At 36.0% G+C, this 23,049-nt stretch overlaps 1 protein-coding gene across 10 annotated transcripts in view; it reads right to left on the reverse strand.

The window, feature by feature from the left end:
• NAV3 (neuron navigator 3) overlaps window positions 1-23,049 on the reverse strand; it is an 853,828-nt gene that overhangs the window by 185,769 nt on the left and 645,010 nt on the right. For all 10 annotated transcript variants that reach the window (XM_064376945.1, XM_064376946.1, XM_064376947.1 and 7 more), the window contains one exon: window positions 16,663-17,689. In XM_064376945.1, the coding sequence (XP_064233015.1) occupies window positions 16,663-17,689 (1,027 nt within the window). The remainder of the gene's footprint in view (window positions 1-16,662; window positions 17,690-23,049) is intronic.

Here is a 23,049-nt window from a genome sequence, read left to right on the forward strand (position 1 = left end):
AGAAATAGCAATTATAGACACCAGTCACTCACCAAAGTGGAAGTTCTACAGTACAAGAAAATATTAATTACAAATTTTTCATCAAGGTAAGTATTTCTTTATGACTAACATGTTTAAGACCTGTCTATGTATAGGAGAATTTTACTATTTTTCATATATAACCTAAGTGGGAGTGGTAAGATGCTTAATTAGATTTCTTAGACTCGTCTAAATATGGAAGCTTATAACTACCAATAGTTGGTTAAAATTTTGGGGAAAAATATTTAAAAAGATACAACTTCTTTTGCTATTTTAGAGGAAATATGGCCAAATTATGTTTTTGTGAGAATAATGAAAGCATTAAAACCATGCCTAAAATTATTTTTTTACATGAAAATTCTATAAAATATTTTTAAAATATAAAATATATGTAAAAATAAATAATTTTGCTCTGGGCTATATATATAACTATGATGACTTAATTAACAAAGATTTAGGAACAGCTAAAGTCAGCCAGAAACAAATTCTCATTCCTAAAATTACCTTTCATATCATCTGTCTCACATTTGTCTATGTACGTACATGGGTATGAATTTATGTGTGTGGTTAAGTTGTAACGTTTTGTCTAGTTAACTGGACAAGGAAAATGTGGTACATATACACCATGGAATATTATGCAGCCATAAAAAACGATGAGTCTGTGTCCTTTGTAGGGACATGGATGAATCTCGAAGCCATCATTCTCAGCAAATTGACACAAGAACAGAAAATCAAACACTGCATGTTCTCACTCATAGGCAGGTGTTGAACAATGACAACACATGGACACAGGGAGGGGAGCATCACACACTGGGGTCTGTTGGTGGGGGCTAGGGGAGGGAGAGCAGGGGGTGGGAAGGTTGGGAGGAATAACATGGGGAGAAATGCCAGATATGGGTGACGTGGGGATGGAGGCAGCAAACCACCTTCCCATGTGGTTTGATCATGCAACAACCCTGCATGATCTGCACATGTACCCCAGAACTTAAAATACAATTAAAAAAAGCAGCTATTGAAAAAAAAAAGAGGAAGAAAAGAAAAGCACTCAACAAAGGACCTCAATACTTTTGATATTCTTTTTTCCTTTTTTTTTTTGGAGGCAGAGTCTTGCACCATGAGTAGCTGGGATTATAGGCGCCTGTCATCAAGCTCAGGTAATTTTTGTATTTTTAGTAGAGATGGGGTATCACCATGTTGGCCAGGCTGGTCTCGAACTCCTGACCTTGGGTGTTTCACCTGCCCTGGCCTCCCAAAGTGCTGATTTACAGGCATGAGCCACCACACCTAGCCTACTTTTGATATTCTAATCTTACTTCATGCATTGTTTCTTCCCTTTATGCACAGAGAAATGTTTTAAGATACACTTTCTATTTGATGCAGTTTCAAAATCAATGTATATTTGACCCAAACTAACACACATTTTAAATGTTCACAGTATGAACTACTAAGACACAGAAGAAGGCAAGCTAATATAATATAGGACTGCACAGTGAACTGTGTTCTTTATATACATATCATTTGCCTTACTTAGAGCCCTATTTCTAGTAGCAGGTGTGGGCTATGACAAGTGATCTTTCAATATTTACTACTTTAAGAATATTTAAAAAGAATGTTTATGTGTAATAAAAATTCATTATATTTTTGAATCAATGTTTAATTAACATTTTGCTTCTATTCTAAACTTGAGTTTTGAGAGAATAAGTGTAATCATTTATATATGAAATAGTCAATATTTAACTGACAGGACTAGAAACTGAAAAGTTCACTTAGGTTTTAAGAAAGTATGGAAAACTACATGTTGTATGTATGGATGTATGTGTTATATATGTGAATTAATATATGAAAGAAAGAACCATGCAAGAAACTTTCCTATACAAAGTTGTGGCTTGGCCTCCAATAATTTCTGACAGACTATTCCTATTTTATTCTAGCCTAAAACTGAATATAAAGACCATAACAAAATTAAGAAAGAAAATATACTATTCAAGTGATTATAGGATATACCATTAAGGCCAGAAAAAAAAACCCCAAAGTTGCTAAATTTAAAAGATATTTTAGTCTTCAACTCATTTGACATATTGACAGCATTTAGAACAGCAGACACATTCCTTCCTTTATTAAACTTTCCTACCTTGGCTTTTACGGCAAAAATTCTCCAGTATGTTTCCCATATTCTGTGGAATCCACTTTATTTTTTTCCTTTACATAATCACTAAATGTTGTGGTTCTGGGTAACAGAAAAAGAAGTGGGGATACAGAGAGCAGAAACTTGGGAGTTCAGCAAAGGAACATCCTACATTTCTTCTAGTTTTTGTCTATAGTCTCTCTGGATGATCTCAATCATATTCATTATATTGGTTATTATTTATTTATGCCTGAATTCTAAAATTCTAACTCTAACCCAGCACTTTCCTCTGAATTCCAGATGTGTATAAAGACTGTCTATTTGACATTTCTTCTTGGTTGTCACAAAAATACCTCGGACCTATCATTTATAGAACTGAAGTCATAATATTTTATTAACAAACCTGGTCCTGATTCACAAAGCCCTCTGGTGAAACCCTTATGGAACTTACAAGACCTTGCATGGTTTGGTCCTGTGCAACCCATGGGATGATGATGGTCTCCAGTATCATCTCATACAAGATTCCTATCTTTTCTCTTTGCTGTGGCCACAAGGGTCTTCTACCCACTTCCCATAGCTTCCAGCCTAAACAAGGTCTTTACACTTGAGTATTTTCCTCCCCACATCATCCAGTTGACTCTTTCCCTCCAAGTCTTAGCTCAAGTGACTATTTCTTTAAAAATCCTCCCTAATTTCACTGATTAGGCAAAGTCTCCAATTATAAGCACTTGGTACTTAGTACTCCCTGGACCTATTTTTTACAGCACTTCATAGTCTTGTGATATGGGATCAATGCAATTAATTGATTAATATTTAACTCCCAGATTAGACCCTATTCTTCATGTTTGAACTCACCATTGTATCCCTAGTGTCCAGTCTTGTGTCAGAATATAAGTTTCAGTCAACAAATTTTTTATTAAAATATGAATAAATCATATTAGCCATAATAGTAAAACAGAATTATTGGTGGGTAAAGCATATGCAAGGAAGAGTAGCATATGTGTGAAAATATTGGGTTTGGGTGTAAAACTTGGTTCCATCATGAAACAGTTATAAGCTCATATGATGTTGGTAAGTTACCTCACCTCTCTGAACGTGTTTGTTCATCTGTAAAAATAAGAAAAAATGCCTGCATTACAAAATAATTGGGAAATCAACTGTTGTTACAAAAAGACTGGAAAGGCATTCTCTTGAAGCATGTGAAATTCTGGTCAACATTAAAAGAGCAAATATATCTGCTCTTTGTGTAGTCTGTTTCTTTCTCTTCTGGACCCCAATTTCTTGATTATCCCCCATCTCCTGACAGTCCCTCTCCATTCATTTCTAAAGTCTGCTAAAGTCTGTTCTTCCACCTGGCTTCATTCATTGTGGTCTACTCTACCCCCGCAGACCTCTTCCTTAGGCTATTGTCTCTGAATGAAGGGAAAAACAATCCTCTGAAGTGTTCTAAGGATTTTTATTACTTGCTGAACAAGTTTAAATGGAGAGTATGTAGTGAGATTGTGGACCCCAGGGAACGCTGACTGGCTGCCTGCCAAGAACTGTCACAGAGGCACAGCACCTTGTTGAACTGGCTGGGAGCCAGGGTTAACCTCTAGTCCTGTAGACTTTGTATTCACAGATTCATCTTCCAGAAGCTGAGTCACATTAAGCATTTCATTGAAATATTTGTTCAAAGACCAGTACTAATTGGTTCCTATGAGAACAAGACCAACAGCTGTCACAGGAGCCAGAATGTTTGTGGCCATGTTACTTGAACAAAAACAAGCAATGGAGAAGGATTCCCTATTTAATAAATGGTGTTGGGAAAACTGGCTAGCCATATGAAGAAAACTGAAACTGGATCCCTTCCTTACACCTTATGCAAAAATTAACTCAAGATGGATTAAGGACTTACATATAAGACCTAAAACCACAAAAAACCTTAGGAGAAAACCTAGGCAATACCATTCAGAACATATGCATAGGCAAGGACTTCATGACTAAAACACCAAAAGCAATGGCAACGAAAGCCAAAATTGACAAATGGGGCCTAATTAAACTAAAGAGCTTCTGCACAGCAAAAGAAACTATCATCAGAGTGAACAGGCAACCTATAGAATGGGAGAAAATTTTTGCAATCTTTTCATTGACAAAGGGCTAATATCCAGAATCTACAAAGAACTTAAACAAATTTACAAGAAAAATCAAACAACCCCATCAATAAGTGAGCAAAGGATTTGAATAGACACTTCTCAAAAAGAAGACATTTATGCGGTCAAAAAACATACAAAAAAAGGCTCATCACTGGTCATTAGAGAAATACAAATTAAAACCACAGTGAAATACTACCTTATGCCAGTTAGAATGGCAATCATTAAAAAGTCAGGAAACAACAGATGCTGGAGAGGATATGGAAAAATAGAAACACTTTTACAGTGCTGTGGGAGTGTAAATTAGTTCAACCATTGTGGAAGACAGTGTGGCGATTCCTCAAGGATCTAGAACCAGAAATACCATTTGACCCAGCAATTCTATTACTGGGTATATACCCAAAGAATTATAAATCATTCTATTATAAAGACATATGCACATGTATGTGTATTGCAGCACTGTTCACAGTAGGAAAGACTTGGAACCAACCCAAATGTCCATCAATGATAGACTGGATAAAGAAAATGTGGCACATAGACACCATGGAATAGTATGTAGCCATAAAAAAGAATGGTGTTGCAGGGGCATAGATGAAGCTGGAAACCATCATTCTCAGCAAAATGACACAAGAACAGAAAACCAAACACTGCATGTTCTCACTATGTTCTCACTTGTACGTGGGAGTTGAACAATGAGAACACATGGACGCAGGGAAGGGAACATCACACACCGGGACTTGTCGAGGGGTCGGGGGCTAGAGGAGGGGTAGCATTAGGAGAAACGCCTAATGTAGATCAGGGGTTGATGGGTGCAGCAAACCACCATGGTATGTGTATACCTATGTAACAAACTTGCACGTTCTGCACATGTATCTTATAACTTAAAGTATAATAATAATAAAAACAAACAAAAACATTCTATCTCCCTCTAAGAAAATCTGGAGTAAAAGAAAATTCGGAATGAATTTTAGCAGTATAGTTTTTGCTTTACTAAAAAAAAAACAGCTCTTAAAAAAGTTTCTTCAGGAGCTGACTTGTAGCTATCTTCCTCAGTATGTAAGACTTCAGACTTAATTCCACTGGTTAAGTTCCCACTCCCCCTGTCTGAGACATGCTTTTAAAAAAACGCATATTCCTACTTGTGACAGTTCAGTCATGTCTTGGAAGCCTTTTAAAAATCTTTATTAATGTGGCAGTGCATATTTTTGGCTGATTCACTCTTTTTTGTCTTTTAGTTTAAGTCACAAGAGACTCATTTAATTTCTCTGGTGTATTTTCCATCAACTTCACTATATGAGTGATCTACATTAGCATTGATATGGAAACAGATTGATCAATGAGAGAAACATGGTGAAGGTAAACTTGAAATCATTATAAAAAGGACTTCGATGTCATCCTTGGTTTATATTCACATGTAAATGTGACCAGAAATATCCACTAATGTTACAAGCCATTCATTTCTGTAGTATTTTCACTTCATCATTAGTTTCATCAAAATTAGATTTTAATTCCAGTTTATAGGGGACCAATCAATGCCAACTGGTAAAGATGTAGCTTTTATAGAAATGATCAAAGAAATTCAATTAAATATCTGAAGACTCACAACATACCCTCTATTTTTATGCATACTTTATACCAGTAAAATAAAAACATTCAAGTCGATGCATGAAACAATTTATAAAGACTTCAGAATCAAGAGTGTTCTCTAATCAGAAAGTACATTTTGACAGATATAGTGAATATTGCAGTGGCATAATTCACTGTTTCCACATAAACTGATAATGCATTCGCTTCATATTTAATGGAAAAAGAAAAGAATATATACCATAATATTCCCTCAAAATCTTCAGCAACATGGTCCTATGTAGACAATCTTACTCTGCATTTACAAATGGTCATCATGTTATGAGTACCTACTGAAACTATATGATATAACATTGTAAAAACACTTTACCTAGAGTTAATTTGTTTATTTACTTTTTGAGATAGGGTCTCACTCTGTCGCCCTGACTGGAGCGCAAAGAGGTCAAACAACTTGTCGTAGGTAACAATCTGATAGATGCTTAACCGGTACTTGAACATGCTGCATGTGAATGTTGATCTATTAACTACTACCCTACAGTTTAACTCCACCAAAATGCCTCTGAACTTAGTATTTTATTGCATTTGAGATTCCCTTAACTAACAGCTTAGTCATTCCGTCTTTGAATGTGATATATCTACTGGTCTAACCTAAATGTTATTCTTTATGTACTGATCACTAAAAGAAACTCAGTAATAAATCCTAGACACCATCAAACCTCTAATTTTTAATGTCATAAATATGAATGTTTGCATATTGATTTATATTCAAGAAATATTTCCCCCATGTATTCATCTTGATATAGATAGGGTCACAAATGTAGACACAAGTAGAACTATTTGAGTCAGAAACATTAACTAATGGTATTGTAATTCCTGTTTATAAACCCAACGAAAAGGAAAGAAAAGCACATATCTTTCAAAAACCAGTAATGTGCGTGCTTTCCTATTTCCTTCATTTTGAAGAGGCAGACAGGTGACAGCCAGGGCCAAGGCCGGGAAAATGTTGGAGTGAACAGAAGTCTAGTGTGGATGGAAGATTTGTTCGATTCAGGGGAGTTGACCAAATAAGAAAACATTGAGAATAATGCGAGTCAGGTTTCTCGTGGGTGACAAAAGGAGGCACAGGTATGGAAAGAAAAATAAACTCTGTGGTGTTGAGATGGAATTGGAGGTATTATGAATGTGTGTATATGTGAATAATTGTGTTGAATTATAATAAATTATAAATATAATATTAAAATAAATAATGATTAAATGTGTATGTATGTATGTGTGTATACACACACATATATTTCTTGGTTTGGACCACTAAGAAAACCTAGGAGCAATGAGATCTTGGTTTCTAATATCACTCTCTACAAAAAAACATATGAGCTTTTTAAATAAAAGAATAGGATCTAAAGCCAAGTTAGGGAATGTACAAGATGAGACTAGAACACCTTGAGCCATAAAAAAAGAAAATTCTCAATGAGTAGTAGGGCATATTGAAAGGAGTCATGGCCAGTTTGAAGCAGCTCCCAGTGACCAAATCTTGAAAAATTAAGCACCGAAGTAAGTTGTAATAGCAATGAATTATAACGAATACAGTAGAAATCTATTTGTGCATACAATTTAAATAGATCATGGGGACAAAATGTATCCTTCTTTTTTTCTTTTTATTTTACTTTAAGTTCTGGGGTACACATGCAGATCTTGCAGGATTGTTACATAGGTATACACATGCCATGGTGGTTTGCTGCCTCTATTCCCCTAGGTATTTCTCCTAATGTTATCCCTCCCCAGTATCCCTACCCACATAAAGTAGAATGCCATAGAGCAAGTGCAGGAGACAGGATGGAATTAGAAAATCAGTGGCCATCTATAACAGCACATTATTAATTCAGGCAAGAAAGCTCAATGTATGCTAAAACTTGTGCGTGAAAGTAGATAAAAAGTTGAAATTTTACACACAGTCTCAAAATATCTTCCCACAAAAATACATATACATACAACTAGAGAAAAATTCATTTTAGAATATAAGACTGTGGCAGATATTATCTTAATCAAGCAATCAAATTTGACACCACCAAAATGGAAGATATTGATATTCATATCATGAAACACCCAATGAAATGTAATGGGAAAAACACAGCATCATTTCAATGACACTCCAGACAAATATATATATATAATATGTATCTAATATGAGGAATTATAAGACAGACCCAAATTAGAAACATTATATAAAATGCCTAGCTATTACACCTGTAATCCCAGCACTTTGGGAGACCAAGGTGGCCAGATCATGAGGTCAGGAGTTTGAGACCAGCCTGGCCAATATGGTGAAACCCCATCCCTTCTAAAAATACAAAAAATAGCTGGCACGGTGGTGTGCACCTATAGTCCCAGCTACTCAGGAGGCTGAGACAGAAGAATCACTTGAACCTGGGAGGCAGAGGTTGCAGTGAGCTGAGATTACGCCACCGCACTCCAGCCTGGGTGACAGAGCGAGACTCCCTCTCAAAAACAAAAAAAATGCCTAGCCATCAACATATCAATATCATGAAAGTCAGAGAAAGGCTAAACAATTGTTCCAGATTGAAGGATATTATGAAGACGTGTCAACTGGACGCAACATTTATCCTGAATTACTAAAAGTGATCATCTTTGGTGAAACTAGAATAAGTTCTCTGAGTGCTCTGGGAGTATTGTACATGAGAGTTTTTTGCACAATTCTTGCAAATTATCTGTAAGATTAAAACTGTTTCTGAAAACATAAAATAAAACATCAAGAAAAGAAACAACAATGGCTTGGTTAAGCAATCTTGCCAGGAACCTTGTAATCAAGCACAGAAAAAGTAGTTTGTAAACCTCTCTGCTGGGAAAATGCCAACTCATGGTAGTGTTCTACACAAAAGTATCCCTTCTAGCAGTGCGTCCATATTCCATAAAATACTGCAGTATGAGGAAACGTAAACCACTACCTGACGTGCAGATACGTAACATATCAAACCTAGCAAAAGACAAGCTTGCAAGCCAAGCATTCAATAAGCTCTAGTTTTAACTGATAGCCAATTATGCCCAGTTCACATAAAACCACTACTGTGGTATATTATGTAGAAGCAGCTTCAGGGCTTACAAAAGCATTACCTGAATGACGGTAAAGGCTCCACATTTCAATCTTTGTAAACTCACAGTTCCTTCTCATCCTTATTGTACTGGCTCAACAAATAAGCCAAACTTAAAACCTTGTGAGTAAGCATTTTCAAAACTAATGTTTTGCATTCTTTGTCTTTTGGAAAATAGTATATTAAAATGTCAATTTTTCTATCACATCCTAGGTAAATCTGTAGTCTCATGGAAATATTTTATAATAAAAATATCTTCTGAGAATCCATGATGTGGTCATGTAAAATACAGTATATTATATCAAAAGAAGGAAAAACTCTAAATTGAGATTTTCTTAATCTAATTTTAGAAGTCAAGTGTGTATAGAAGGTCTCTGCTTATATTTATTTAATGGGCTTAAGAAGCTTGATACTTTTCTCCTTATGAATAGTGCCTTGCCTTATCTAAGGGTTAGGTATTTTTCTTTTTTGAGAACTGCTCAAACCCCTGTTTCTGCTCTCGTTGCCTCTACATGTTTGCTTTATGTCCAATGCATTGTTTTCTTGGCATTTACTACCAATGGTCAGAAAAGAAAGAATGTAGACTTCAAAACAGAATGTTATAAATGTGGGTAATCGTTATTTTAAAACTTTGTTGGAGACTTCTAAAGAGACAGGTTTAGGGAAAACACACAGGTCTCTCTTTTCTCCATAATTATCCAATTACTGTACTATTTTATTTCACATGTCCTTGGAAGCATGTAGAATATAGCTGTGATGTAATGTATGCAGAAGCAATGGAAGAAAAATGACATATAGGAAAAAGGGGAGGTATTTTTTGAAAGTCAGAGGATGTATGATAATGTTTTTTGAACCCCAGGCAAGAAAAACAGGTTCAAATAATACAGCTCAGAGTGACAGCAAGAAAGAAGAGGGACAATAAAAAAGAAGTTTTTAAAAAAACAGAATGGAAAACCCTTGCTGTTCTCCTTTCTCTTCTTTATTTCCAATAACTGGAACCTCCTTTGAGACCTAACAAACCTGCCTAAATTCAGTAAATTGCTCCTTCATCTATACATTTAACCTTGTTCATCCTACTCTGACCTCTCCCACAAACAATCCATTTTACATACTGAAGAAAGTAAATTTCTGATGATGCTTTCTACACACGTTTATGTGCATGCATGCACATAGGTATACACACACAAATATACATACATAAAGTCCAATTTCTGACATTCAATAATTTCAACTACAACCAGGCTCCAATCAGTCTTCAGTGTCTGAAGAAACTGATCCATTTGCTGACCACCCTACATATCTTGTATTGACCTTGTTTATGTGGTTCCTTCAGCCTTAGTTTCCCTCCCTATCCCCCTCATCTCTGCATTACCAAATCCTACTTATCTTTCTGGACTCAGTTCAAGTGCCACTTTCCCTGATTCCAACTGCTAAAAGTAATTTTCCACTTTTTTGAAACCTCAGAATAACAAATCTAGTTCACTCCTGAGGAGCTTTACACTTCCAGCTGCATTTTATAGTTCTCTTTCAGCCTGCCTCTTGTCTATTACATTGTGGATGATAAAAAGAAAATGACATAAGATGTATGATTTTTTCACTAAATCCTTGATGTCTCATGCATAAGAGATATTTAGTAGGTAGTTGTTGGAAGAAGATAAAAAATAAGTGAATGAATATGCTGAAGACAAGATACTGTTTAATTCTTTAACTACTTTAAAGCTGTTTGTATTTCAGTCAAGCCCTCCCATTTATAGGAAGTGAGAGACTTCAGAATATCTTTTTGTGCCAGTGTACATTTTTGGCAGGTTTTAAAATTCTTCTATAACAAGTGATTCTAACACAGGGTGACAGTGTTTCATGCAACAATTTGTATTTGATATCTACCGTGGGTAGGCTCAGTCCTGGGCAATTCTGCTACTAAATAAGAAAGACAGGACTCTTAATTTTGATGAGCTGATATTACAGTAGGAGGTGGCCGAAATCACACTAGCCAATAAGTAAACCAAAAAAGAACAGATGATAATAAACTGTACAAAGAAAATACAAGAGGATGATGAAATAGAATTCTGACAAGGGCCATAATACATATCCCCCTGGATTAGATGGTTGGAGATGGTTGGAGATCAACAGAGTTCTAATAACAAGACAGGCCTGTAGTGATCTAGAAGACAGTTGTTACAGGCATTAATAAACACATATGTCAAAGATATGTTCTAAAGCAAGATAGGTTGGTTTTTTGAGAAAGAGGATGAAGGCTGAGATACAATGTACTGGGAGAAGGGGGGACTGCGTGTAGCTGTGGGGATCAATCATGAACAAGGTACTCGATTACTTAGAACCTCAAAGGTCACAGTGCAATGTTTGAGTTTTATTTCTTACATGCAATTGAGATCTAATAGACGGATTCATTAATTACAATAAGATACATGCTTTAGAAGGCCGAGTGCCAGCTGTGTGAAGGCTGTTACTGTAAGGAGCCCAGGGTGGAAGCTGGGAGACTCATTGGAAACTAGGTGAGAATTGGTGGCAATGCTTGGACCAGGAGACAAGGGCTGGAAACGGAAAGAAAATCTGATTGAGGGTATGTTTTAGAAGAAGGGTTAGGAGGACTAGCTGGATATGTGATGTATGGAGAAGGAGTCACTGAAAGAGAAAAACAAAATCCAAATTATTTCCTTTTTTCCTCCTTTTTTAGTCTCTGATATGCTTTGGCTCTGTGTCCCCACACGAATCTCATCTCAAAGTGTAACCTGATTTTAATCCCCACGTGTAGAGGGAGGGACCTGCTGGGAGGTGATTGGATCATGGGGGCAGTTTCCCCCACGCTCTTCTCCTGATAGTGAGTGAGTTCTCACGAGATCTGATGCTTTATAAGTGTGCGGCAGCTTCCCCCATCCTCTCTTTCTCGCCTGCTGCCATGTAAGACTTATCTTGCTTCCCCTTCACCTTCCACCTTGATTGTTAGTTTCCAGAGGCCTCTTCAGCCATGCAGAATTGTGAGTCAATTAAACCACTTTTCTTTATAAATTATCCAGTCTTGGTATTTCTTTATAGCAGTGTGAAAACGAACTAATACAGTCTCTCATACATATAATTACAAATCCTAACCTGTAGTGTCTATAGTAGTTCCAGTATTCACATAGCAACTCACAATTTACCTATTATTTTTCTCATCATGCCTGGATGATAAAATTGTAGAATATCAAATTTGGATGATAGCACATTCTTCCCTCCATGTGACAACATTTACGTCACACCCATATCTTGGCTTCTTTATGATGCATTAGTTAACTTCATTTTGTCAGATTTGTCAACAATACTCTCTTTTTTTTACATTAATTCTTTATGTTGCATACACTTCCATAACAGTAATGGTTTTATATTTTTGATGATATTATTCTTATTAACCTTGGTAGATTAAGCTCCAGAGGACAGAGATTATTATATTTAATCTTTGCATCTTCTGTTACACAGTATTTGTAGAATAGTGATGAGTACATAAATGAAAAAGTATGCGTAATTTCTCTTTGCCTAAACTATAATAACTGGTCACTTTACCACTTCTTATGTACTTCTGATGGTCACTTTAACACTATAAAAAGTAGCCTATTCCAATTTCAGATAGCTCTAGTTATTGGGAACTTCGTAAACTGAAATAAAATATTTTCTTAAATTCTCATCATAGTTATATCTATTTGTTAAGTGAATATGAATAACAACAAATTCAAAACTACTTTATCACTCTGTAGAGATAATTGAGTTACTGAAACTTTATGTAGAGTTATTTGCATTATTAGATAGGAAGTTAGGCTAATATGAAATCTATTAAATTCCAGAATCTACATTATATATCTACATTATATATCTAGAACCCTGTACATTCAGTTTGTAACAAAGAGTATTATGAAGCATATATTAGAGTCTCAGCAGGAATAAGTATTAACCTAGAATTGAGCTGAGAAAAAAAATCACTATCAGCCATCAATCTTCCCATTATATAAAAGTTAATTATCTTTACATATCATATATATATCTATATACATTTATATAATTTATACTAGTTAATAGCGAATAACCACTTTTAATTATAAATGAGTTCTGATTGAGAATTTTGCAAGTGTACTATTGGCATTTTCCTAACCAGAAGTTTCCCAGTAACAATACATCTTATTTCTGTTAGTTCACGTAGATAGAACTGATAAGCAAAGCAAATTTCTACTAGCTTTGTAATCTTAAGAGATTATTACTATTCTGACTTGAAATCTCTACTTGGAAAATGGGGGATAATATTCTTTCTTATGAGTTGATGATGAAGTTTAAATGAGAAAATTCATATACATTTTGTGACACAAAGATTTTCACTAAGCAACCATTCAACAAGTGATAATACCAATATAAAACAGTAAATTCATATTATCTCATCAAATGATGAGCAACTCCAAAAATAACTGTCAGGGATTTTATAGGAGGGATTCTTACATAGGGATAGAAGAGTGAAAGTCAGAAAGGGCATCAAATGTTACATAATCCAAATGTCATGACTCTATAAACAAGTATCTTTCACTGAAAACTGAAAGGAATGAATGATAACCCACTCTGCCCTTTGAGAATTTACATTATTGTTTGTAAAATTGTTCTGCATTAATTTAAAAACTTTGAATAAATATTACCTTATATATAGACTACAATGTGAAATTTAATGAGACAGTGTTACATTATTGATTGATTGATTGATTGATTGTAGAAACAGGGTCTTACTATGGTGTACAGGCTGGTCTCAAACTCCTGGCCTCAAGCCATCCTCCCAACTTGGCTTCCCAAGTGCTGGGATCACATGCATGAGCCACCATGCCAGCCACGGTTTTATTTATTTTAACTACTTTATATTGTTGATAATAAAATTAATTACTGACATTAATATAATTTACTCAAAATCTGGCTATATGCTAACAATTTTACATGGGATTATTTTCTTTAATCTTTACTACAACAAATTAAAGTAGGTATCCTTTATCAATCATACTTCATAGGATTAGAAAGTAAAGTTTAGAGAAGGCTGTTTATTATGTGGCACATACTGTTCTGCAGATAAATATCAACTCAATCTTCAAAACAGCTTAATGAGGTAGCTTCTACTGTTATTATACCTGTTCTACAGATTAGGAAATGGTGGTTCACGATCTTGAAATATACGACCCAAAGTAACACGACTAATCAGTGGTGGCATTGAGATTCCCACCCACTCAACATGGCTCCAGGGGCCATTGTCTCAACCACCACAAGATGCTGTTTCTGAATAATGGTAGGGTAAAACATATTCTATCGCTTCTTTTCTTTATTTTTTTGTTTTTTGGGTTTTTTCTTTGAGACAGAGTTTTGCTCTTGCTGCCCAGGCTGGAGTGCAACAGCGCAATCTTGGCTCACTGCAACCTCTGCCTTTTGGGTTCAAGCAATTCTCCTCCAGCCTCAGCCTCCCTATCGTCTCTTTTCTTAGCTATTTACTTTACATATAGACTACAATGTGAAATTTTATGAGACAGTTTTACTTTAAAAAGTGAGGCTACATTGCCTCACTTTTATAATCTTCTTGTTAAAGAGGTCAAACAGAAACTCAAAGAGGGTGGAGAACTCAATCAGGGTCACACAGCGGATCCACACTATAACTTCTAAGCTGTTCTGCTGAGCTGCTTCCTCTTTTTGATACTTAAAAGTTATATTTTCAAATGGAAACCACTAAATTTGTATCCACTGGATATTTTATTGCAAACAATTTTTTTAAAAGCTTGTTGCTACTTATAGAAAGAAGCTTACTAAATTAGCGGCTCTAGATTTGCACTTTCCTATGAAATTCACTTGTGACTTTTGAAATGATTGATGTTTTTACAGAATATATTTGAAATCCACAAGGGTGCTGAGTATGACATATTTAAAACATCATGATTTTTTCTCACATTTTTGAAATGTAGATCATGATTTTGACATCTTAAATTCTGCTTTGTGAGATAGGGACCCTGGAGTCAGAAGGAACTGCAGACTCCCATCTGATCCAAATACAAATATTTTAAGTGAATTAGTACTACTGAAGTCAGAATAGCAACATTCAATTGTAATGTCCCAAAACCTTAAATGTAACAATTATAATAATTTTGTTTTGCTGACTGTATAAAAACCTCAGGAAAAAAGCACTTAGGTTTTTCACTAAGGAAAAATAAATTAGTATAACCAATTGCTTTATTTAAAAAACCTTTATATTTAACAAATCTCATAAATTTTTAAACTATATAGTGTTGAGCCTTTCTTAATTATAGTGGGTCCTACTTCCTATTTCTTTCTGTAGTTAAAATGACAGCCTGCCTGAAGGAGGGTCAAAGCAGACATTATTGCTCCTCAGTCCATCTTCTTATTAACCAGGCAGTGAATAAAGTGGGGACACAACAGTGACTGACATATCTCTAACCAGTTAAAACGAATCACAGAACAACGGGCAAAGTGCTCTGTCTTTACAGATTGGTTAGTGGGATGCATATTTTTAAAAACATAAAAAATGCATTTAAATTTTTTTTTCTTTTTTGAGACAGTGTCACTGTTGCCCAGGCTAGAGTGCAATGGAACAATCTCAGCTCACTGCAACCTCTGCCTCACGAGTTCAAGTGATTCTCCTGCCTCAGCCTCCCAAGTAGTTGAGATTACAGGTGCCCGTCACCACGCCTGGCTAATTGTTTTATTTTTAGTAGAGACGGCTTTCACCATGTTGGCCAGGCTGTTCTTGAACTCCTGACCTCGTTATCCACCTGCCTCAGCCTCCCAAAGTGCTGGCATTACAGGCATGAGCCACCATGTCCCACCTTAAAATTTTCATATTGTGTATTTCAACACCTACAAAATAAAACTGCAAAGTAAAATAAATAATAAACACAATGTAAAAGATAAATACAAATAAGTAAAATACAAATATTCAAATTATATAAGTAACCCCTTTACCTAGAAACCTATGTCTTGCTGTGGGAAATTAATATAAAATTTACCTTGAGAAAGTAACACCTTATAAATAACATTTGAAGAACATAAGTAATACTTCAGAATATACAGTAAACATGTTACATGCATGACCTCTGTTAATAATCTCAACTCTACAAAGTAGTGCATGGTTCCTACTTGACAGCTGAAGAAAATGAGATCAAAGAATGTTAAGTAACTTGTCTAATGTCTTACAGCTGAAAAGTGGCAGAACTAAGAACGAAATCCACAACTTTATCATTTCAGAGGCTGCTCCTTTAACCGTTATGGTATATTTTATTATGACTACAAAAATACCTGTAAATTCTGTAAAAGTGAGAATTATTTTAAAAGACTGCTACTAGTAACAGAAGCAGTAGAATAGTAGCAACAATATGAATAAATACAAGAGAAAGTTGTGGCATCTGGTTTCTTCCTGGCTTTTGAAAACAAGTAGTTTAATTTTGGAAGGTCTCAATTTCTGAGAGAGAATGAGAGAGAGAGAGAATAAGACTAGATCCTATTGCAAGTTTTTTCCAGACTAAGATGCCACATTAAATTCTGGGCCTCTATGTTTAGCATGAAATATTGTTCCAAAATGACAACATAAAGCTCCACTTCACCAGCCTTCCTTATTACACTCTGAGTAGGTAGGCCCGTAAATATATTTACAACTGTGGATCAGCAGAGGCCACCTTACCTGTAAATGAATGGTGCCACTGTCGCAGTATTTGGGTGGCTGTGTTGCTGCTGCTGAGGGAGGTGGACAGCACCATTTCCTGTGCTCTGCCCACTGCTTTGTGCTGCTGTCACGGAACAGGAGCCAGAAGCAGAAGCTTGGCCAGCTTCCCTTCCTTCTAAAGGAGCAAGGCAGCTAGATGCACTTGCTTTCTCCATGGTTATAGGCTTAGGTAAGGACTGGGAAGGGCTCCCCTTGGTAGTCCTGAATTTCTCAGACTCTTTGCTTGCTGTGCTGCCAGGTGAAATGGTTTGCTTTGCTGTTGGCACTTTAGAACCTGGCTTTGGAATCCCACTGGAAGATGGAATTAAGCTTTCCTTTTTGGCTGCCGTCGTCTTGCTGCCCTTGGGGATCAAGCTTGCAATTTTGGAGGTCTTTTTTGGAGCCATCTCTGTCACCTGATCTTTCTCTTCCTTGACTGTTTTTTCAGTGCAAACTTTATTTTTGTCCCTGTTCTTTTCTTCTTTTTCCTTTGGCTGTAGCAAAGACTTTTTATTGCTGAGATTTTTGCTTCCAGCTTTTGGAGGCGCCAACTTAGGTGACACTTTGGGACTGCTATTTGTTGAGCTGCCACTATTCAGGCCACTGTTAAAACCTTCCATTTCACCAGATTCAGAAAAGGCATCGTCATCCTTCCCACCGTCACTAGGTCCTGAACTGGGAGGCTGCGGGGTGCGTAAAGCAGTCCGGGCATTGACTAGCTTGAATTTCTCAAGCATTGATTTCTGTCCTGAGGGAGCAGTTTTGACCCCTTCTGAGACAGGTGGTTTCAGTCTGTCTGAAGATGGTGTGGGCGAGGTGGCTGGACTTGACTGCTTCACAGTCAGCATGGTGGAGGTGGCGCTGTGTTTGACATTCATGGACTTGCTGCGCCAGGGCTTGCTGGTACTTGGAGAAGGGATGGCAGAGGCAGGGGGCTGCCCAGCAGTACCCAGAGGCTGCATGTTACCATTTACACCTGAAGACGATTGAGGTCCTTTGGAGGAATCTGGACATTGTTTAGAGGAAAAATAAAGAAAAGGTGATTAATCATCATTTATACCGCATAATTGAAAATTTCCAAACTATTGATGCATAGAATTCTCTTTCCTCTGAATTGAAAAGAGACATGTGGCATCTATCACTTCTCTGATGTGAATTTTTTGACCATATTTTTAAAAAACCCAAAGGATTATGAATCGTTCTATTATAAAGACACATGCACACATATGTTTGTTATGGTGCTGTTTACAATAGCAAAGACCTGGAACCAACCCAAATGCCCATCAATGATAGAATGAACAAAGAAAATGTGGCACATATACACCATGGAATACTATGCAGCCATAAAAAACAATGAGTTCATGTCCTTTGTAGAGACATGGATGAATCTAGAAACCATCATTCTCAGCAAACTGACACAGAACAGAAAACCAAACACTGCATCTTTCCACTCATAGGCGGGTGATGAACAATGAGAACACTTGGGCACAAGGAAGGGAACAACACTCACAGGGCTGAGTGGGGGAGGTGGAGGGGAGGGGAGGGGAGAGGCAGTAGGGGACAGGGAGGGTGGGGAGGGATAACACCGGGAGAAATGCCTGATGTAAGTGATGGGAAGTGGGGATGGAGACAGCAAACTACCATGGCACGTGTGTACCTATGCAACAATCCTGCAGGATGCAGGATGCGCACATGTACCCCAGAACCCAAAGTACAAAAAAAAATGCAGAGTGTTTGAGAGGTATTGATTCTGGGGGTGGGGGTGGGGAATGTGCTTTATTTTCCCCTCTGAAATTACTTGTACCCAAATAAATTTGCTAGTCACAGATATCTAAAGATGAATAAAACACTATCCCTCTTCTAAGCAATTCTCTATGTTCTTTTTCAACCACCATTGTAGCCCATACCAGTAAATGGATATTTCACCTTGCCCTATAAAAATATGTTGTACAATGAATATTGAAAAGTGCCTTAAGCTATTGTATATTTAGCTAATTGTTTAGGTAATTCTTTTCTGATTAAATATGCTTATATATAATAATTTAGCTTTTTGTTAATTTTATTTTATTTGGATATTATTGTAATTTATGCTTCTATAGATCCGGTAATCTACTGAGCAATCTATATCTATTTATCTTTATAATAATCCTACAAGGTTCTTACTAATATTATCATCCCCATTTTACAGATAAATCAACTGAGGCAAAGAGAGAATAACTTGTTCATGGTCAGACAGCATGGATTTGAACTGATTTCAGAGACTCTGCTCTTAATCAGCACACCTATAGCTTCCCATAATGATCAGAATAAACTAAGTTCTAATAGAAAATCAAGCTACTTTTTAGGAGTTATAGGAAAATAAACCCGTTTGTCATATAAGTATTTTACAAGGCACTAGTGTTTGCTTGCTTACATTCCACTTGGAAGTCACATTATGGTGTGAATCTTTATATGACTGCTCTAGTACTAATTAATGCTTGATTACAGTCTTATTTTTAAGAACATAAAACTAAATTAAAGGACAGACGCTACAGTATGGTATAGAAAAAAGAAAGAACCGAGCTTAGAATTAAAAGACTTCCATCCAGATGTGTACCAAATTTGGTAACTGTGTAATTCTGGTCAAGTCATATTTATCTTAAGTTTAATCAACCACAAATGCCTCCCTCTTTTATCCTCAGTTTTTGAGGATGAGGGGATGATTGAAATAGATATTTAAGTTATACTGTTAAGATATAGATATTGAAAAAACATGCAAATCTGTTTTTGATGGAATGTTTAATGAAATGTTATGTAAAGATATCATTTTAATAATATCCAGGAATTGGAGCTCATTCCACTTTATTAAAAACCTATAAATATAAAACTACAATGCTTTTATTTTTAAATGTCTTCTTTAAAAAAGTCAGATCACATGATAAACCATATGTAATCAAACCAATTGGTACAGAATACTAGTCTTAACTCGTTTTTCAGGAAAAGAAATTGACATACAACAGAAGGAATTAACAAAGAAGTTGTGGAAAAGAGGTCAAATGGTTACATGAATTTTTGCGTGTTAGACAGGTTTTATTTTCTAAAAAAAAACTAAGTGTGCCTAAAATAACATAGTTGATATTTGAAACTGATTTTAACAATAAAATATTCCATACAAATACATTTATATTACATTTTCTTAAACAAATTGGTAGATTAACAATGACTGCTAAGTCTTACTATCTCTCTGCAATTCCTCATTTCAATTAGCAAAGACTAATACTAATAATATAACACAAAACCCTACCTATATATTTTGTATTTCAATCTTGCCATTCACTGAAACACTGAAATGCTTATGTGGTATAAATTCTAAGCATATAATGAGAAATTGATATTTTTCAAATATTCATGTAAAGTCTATTTGTGCTGTTTGGAATATTTATGAAAATTCATTAGATTCATACACAAACACCAAGGTGTTCTAAAAAACAACGGATATATTGACTGATCCAAGACCAATCCAGCAAGCTTGAAAGCTTTCAATTACTCAAATACATTCACTTTCTGTGACTGTATTCCAATATTTTGCTTACTATCTATGTTATGAGTACAAGTAATTTCAAGATTATTTCACCAACAGGTCCCTTTCAGAGACTAATAACATTTCCTCATAATTTAAATGATTCTTGGTAGCAGATAGAGCACACTGACTACCTGTAGGTAGAAGCACATTATTCATCAGTGTCAGCTGTGACCTTACTTCCGCAGAGGGAAAAAATTACTCCCACACCAACATCTGAACCCCATAACATCAAGTCTAAATTAGGTGGCTCCTCTACTCTCTCCTGTAGCTTACCATTCCCTATATTATAATCATTATCACTCTATTGTAACTGCCTATTACCTCCACAATACTGTGCATTCCATGAAAGCAAAGACCATGCCTGTATTGTTCTGTTTTATACCGTGTATATAGTACCTGCTACATACCAGGCACTGAAATGTTTCACATATATTAACTCAATTAATCCTCCCAATAACAGTATGAAGTTTCTATTACTTCCCCTACTTTATGCATAAAAAAACTGAGACACAAAAAGGTTAAGTCATCTGGCCAAGGTTATACAATTAAGCACTGAACTTTGCTTGAATTCTAAGTTAATCCTATCAACCACTGTATCATACTATTCCTCAAATGCAGAAGGGTAAGTTCACTGGTTTATCAATTACAACATTCCCTTGAATATAGAAACATAGAAAATAGTAAGTGTCCAATTAATGCCTTGAATAGCATTTTATTAGGTGAACTTTGTTTCTCAGTTACCCAGATTCAATTAGAAACTAAGAATTTTTCCTCTGAACAAAATGAATTTTCTCAGATTCAATGAACTGTGTACATACCTGTGCACTTCCTACAGTGGAGATACTGTTTTGCTGATTTTTGTTGAACGTGTATGGATACTTTTCTCCTATTTACAGGAAAATTAACATTATTCAGTTCCTACTGTTTACAGAACACAAATCTAGGCACATCATCAGTTAATATTTACTGGGCGACTATTCTGTACAAGACATTCCAGGACACATTATAATCTTGTAGAAGGGAAAGAAATAGACTCATAAAAGATAAATGACACTGTATATATTAAATGTCAGGTGAGTGTCATGTGGCAAAAAAATGGTAGAGAAGATCAGAGTTGCCAGGGCTCACAGACGGCTGCAGAATAAGATCGATACAGGTGGTAGGAGGGAGATGTACAGGCTTTTGAGCCGGGGAAACATTTACACATGCTTTTAGGGAGCTATATAAAAATTTATTCTTTTTCTAACATTTAAAAATTATATACATATAAAATTATATATGTGTATATACACACACACACATATATATGGACACAGAGTTGGAGATAAACAAAGTCCCCAAATTCAAAGCCTATTCTGCTGGACGTATTCTTAAGCAGAACATGATAACATCCGACTGAAATCATCCTTACTCACATTGATCTTAAAAGTCATTTGTGGCTGGGCACGGTGGCTTGCACCTATAATCCCAGCACTTTGGGAGGCCAAGTCGGATTGATCACTTGAGACCAGGAATTTGAGACCAGCCTGGCCAACATGACAAAACCGTATCTCTACTGAAAATACAAAAATTAGCTAGGCATGGTGGTGCACACCTTTAATCCTAGCTACTCGGGAGGCTGAGGCATGAGAATTGCTTGAACCCAGGAAGCAGAGGTTGCAGTGAGCTGAGATTTAATTTCTGCCCTCCAACCTGGTGACAGAGTAAGACTCTGCCTCAACAAAAAGTTATTTGTGATGTTTTGTATTCTATAATGAATATATTAATAATTATTACAAATATAAATATGCTAATTGACATTTTATTGAAGGTTCTTTAACTGCATTATTTCACAACAGACCAGTGAAGTGGGAAGGGCTCATATTCCTAATTCACATTTGTAGAAAACAGAGCTTGGTAAGTCTCATTCAGTGATTTCGATATCTAATGAGAAGTATGTGGTGGAGCTAGGCTTTCATCCCACATTTTGTCACTCTACAGCCCATGCTCTATAATTTTCTTAGAATGTCAAACATTCTAAGTGGTTAACACAGTCGTTCTCAAAACTTTAATGTGCACATGCAACACTTGAGGACCCTGTTAAATGCACATCATGATTCAGCAGGTCTGCAGTCGGCCCTGAGGTTTCTGTATTGCAAACTATCTTCTGGATGATGCCGGTGCTGCTCACACAAAAATCATCTTAGAGTAGCAAGGGTTTAACAGACTCACAAATTCTGAAAACTGTTGGCCTTTTTAGTTTTAAAGGACTGTTTCTATGACAGTCCCCCAAATTGCTAAATTTATTTACTGTTTCATAGTTATGCAGGATTAACGTTTTTCACTGAACTTTCAGAACTTTGGCCAGCTCTGAGTTCACCTGGATGTTTAGCAGTTTGCTTCAAATAATCTATAAAACCAAAACAAACTCATCAGGCTTTCCTAATGTCATTTTTTCTCATCTTTTTGGCCACATACTTAGTGTGTATCTTCTGTGCATCTGCAACTAAATTAAGAAGTAAGAGTGTGCCTGGGAGCTTTGGTGGGGTTGAGCAGAGAGGGTAGAAAAGAACCAGTCAGGATGCTTTTTTAAGTGGCTGATTAACAAGGAAAATAAGAAAAGGTGCTCTTTTCTCAGAAAAGAGAAACAAGTTGAGGACATTAGCTAAACAGACTGCTATAGCAGTTCAGGTACAGAAGAGGAATTTCAACATCACTGCACCCAGAAATGAAACAATAGGGACTCTGAATTAGGACATTCACATCCAACCCACAGTAATGGTCATAACAGCAGCTGTAAAATCATTCTCAGGCGACTACACACA

The sequence above is a fragment of the Aotus nancymaae genome, unplaced genomic scaffold (genome assembly GCF_030222135.1).
Source record: "Aotus nancymaae isolate 86718 unplaced genomic scaffold, 86718_ANA_hifiasm-v0.15.2.pri h1tg000016l, whole genome shotgun sequence".
In the NCBI taxonomy this organism is placed as follows: domain Eukaryota; kingdom Metazoa; phylum Chordata; class Mammalia; order Primates; family Aotidae; genus Aotus; species Aotus nancymaae.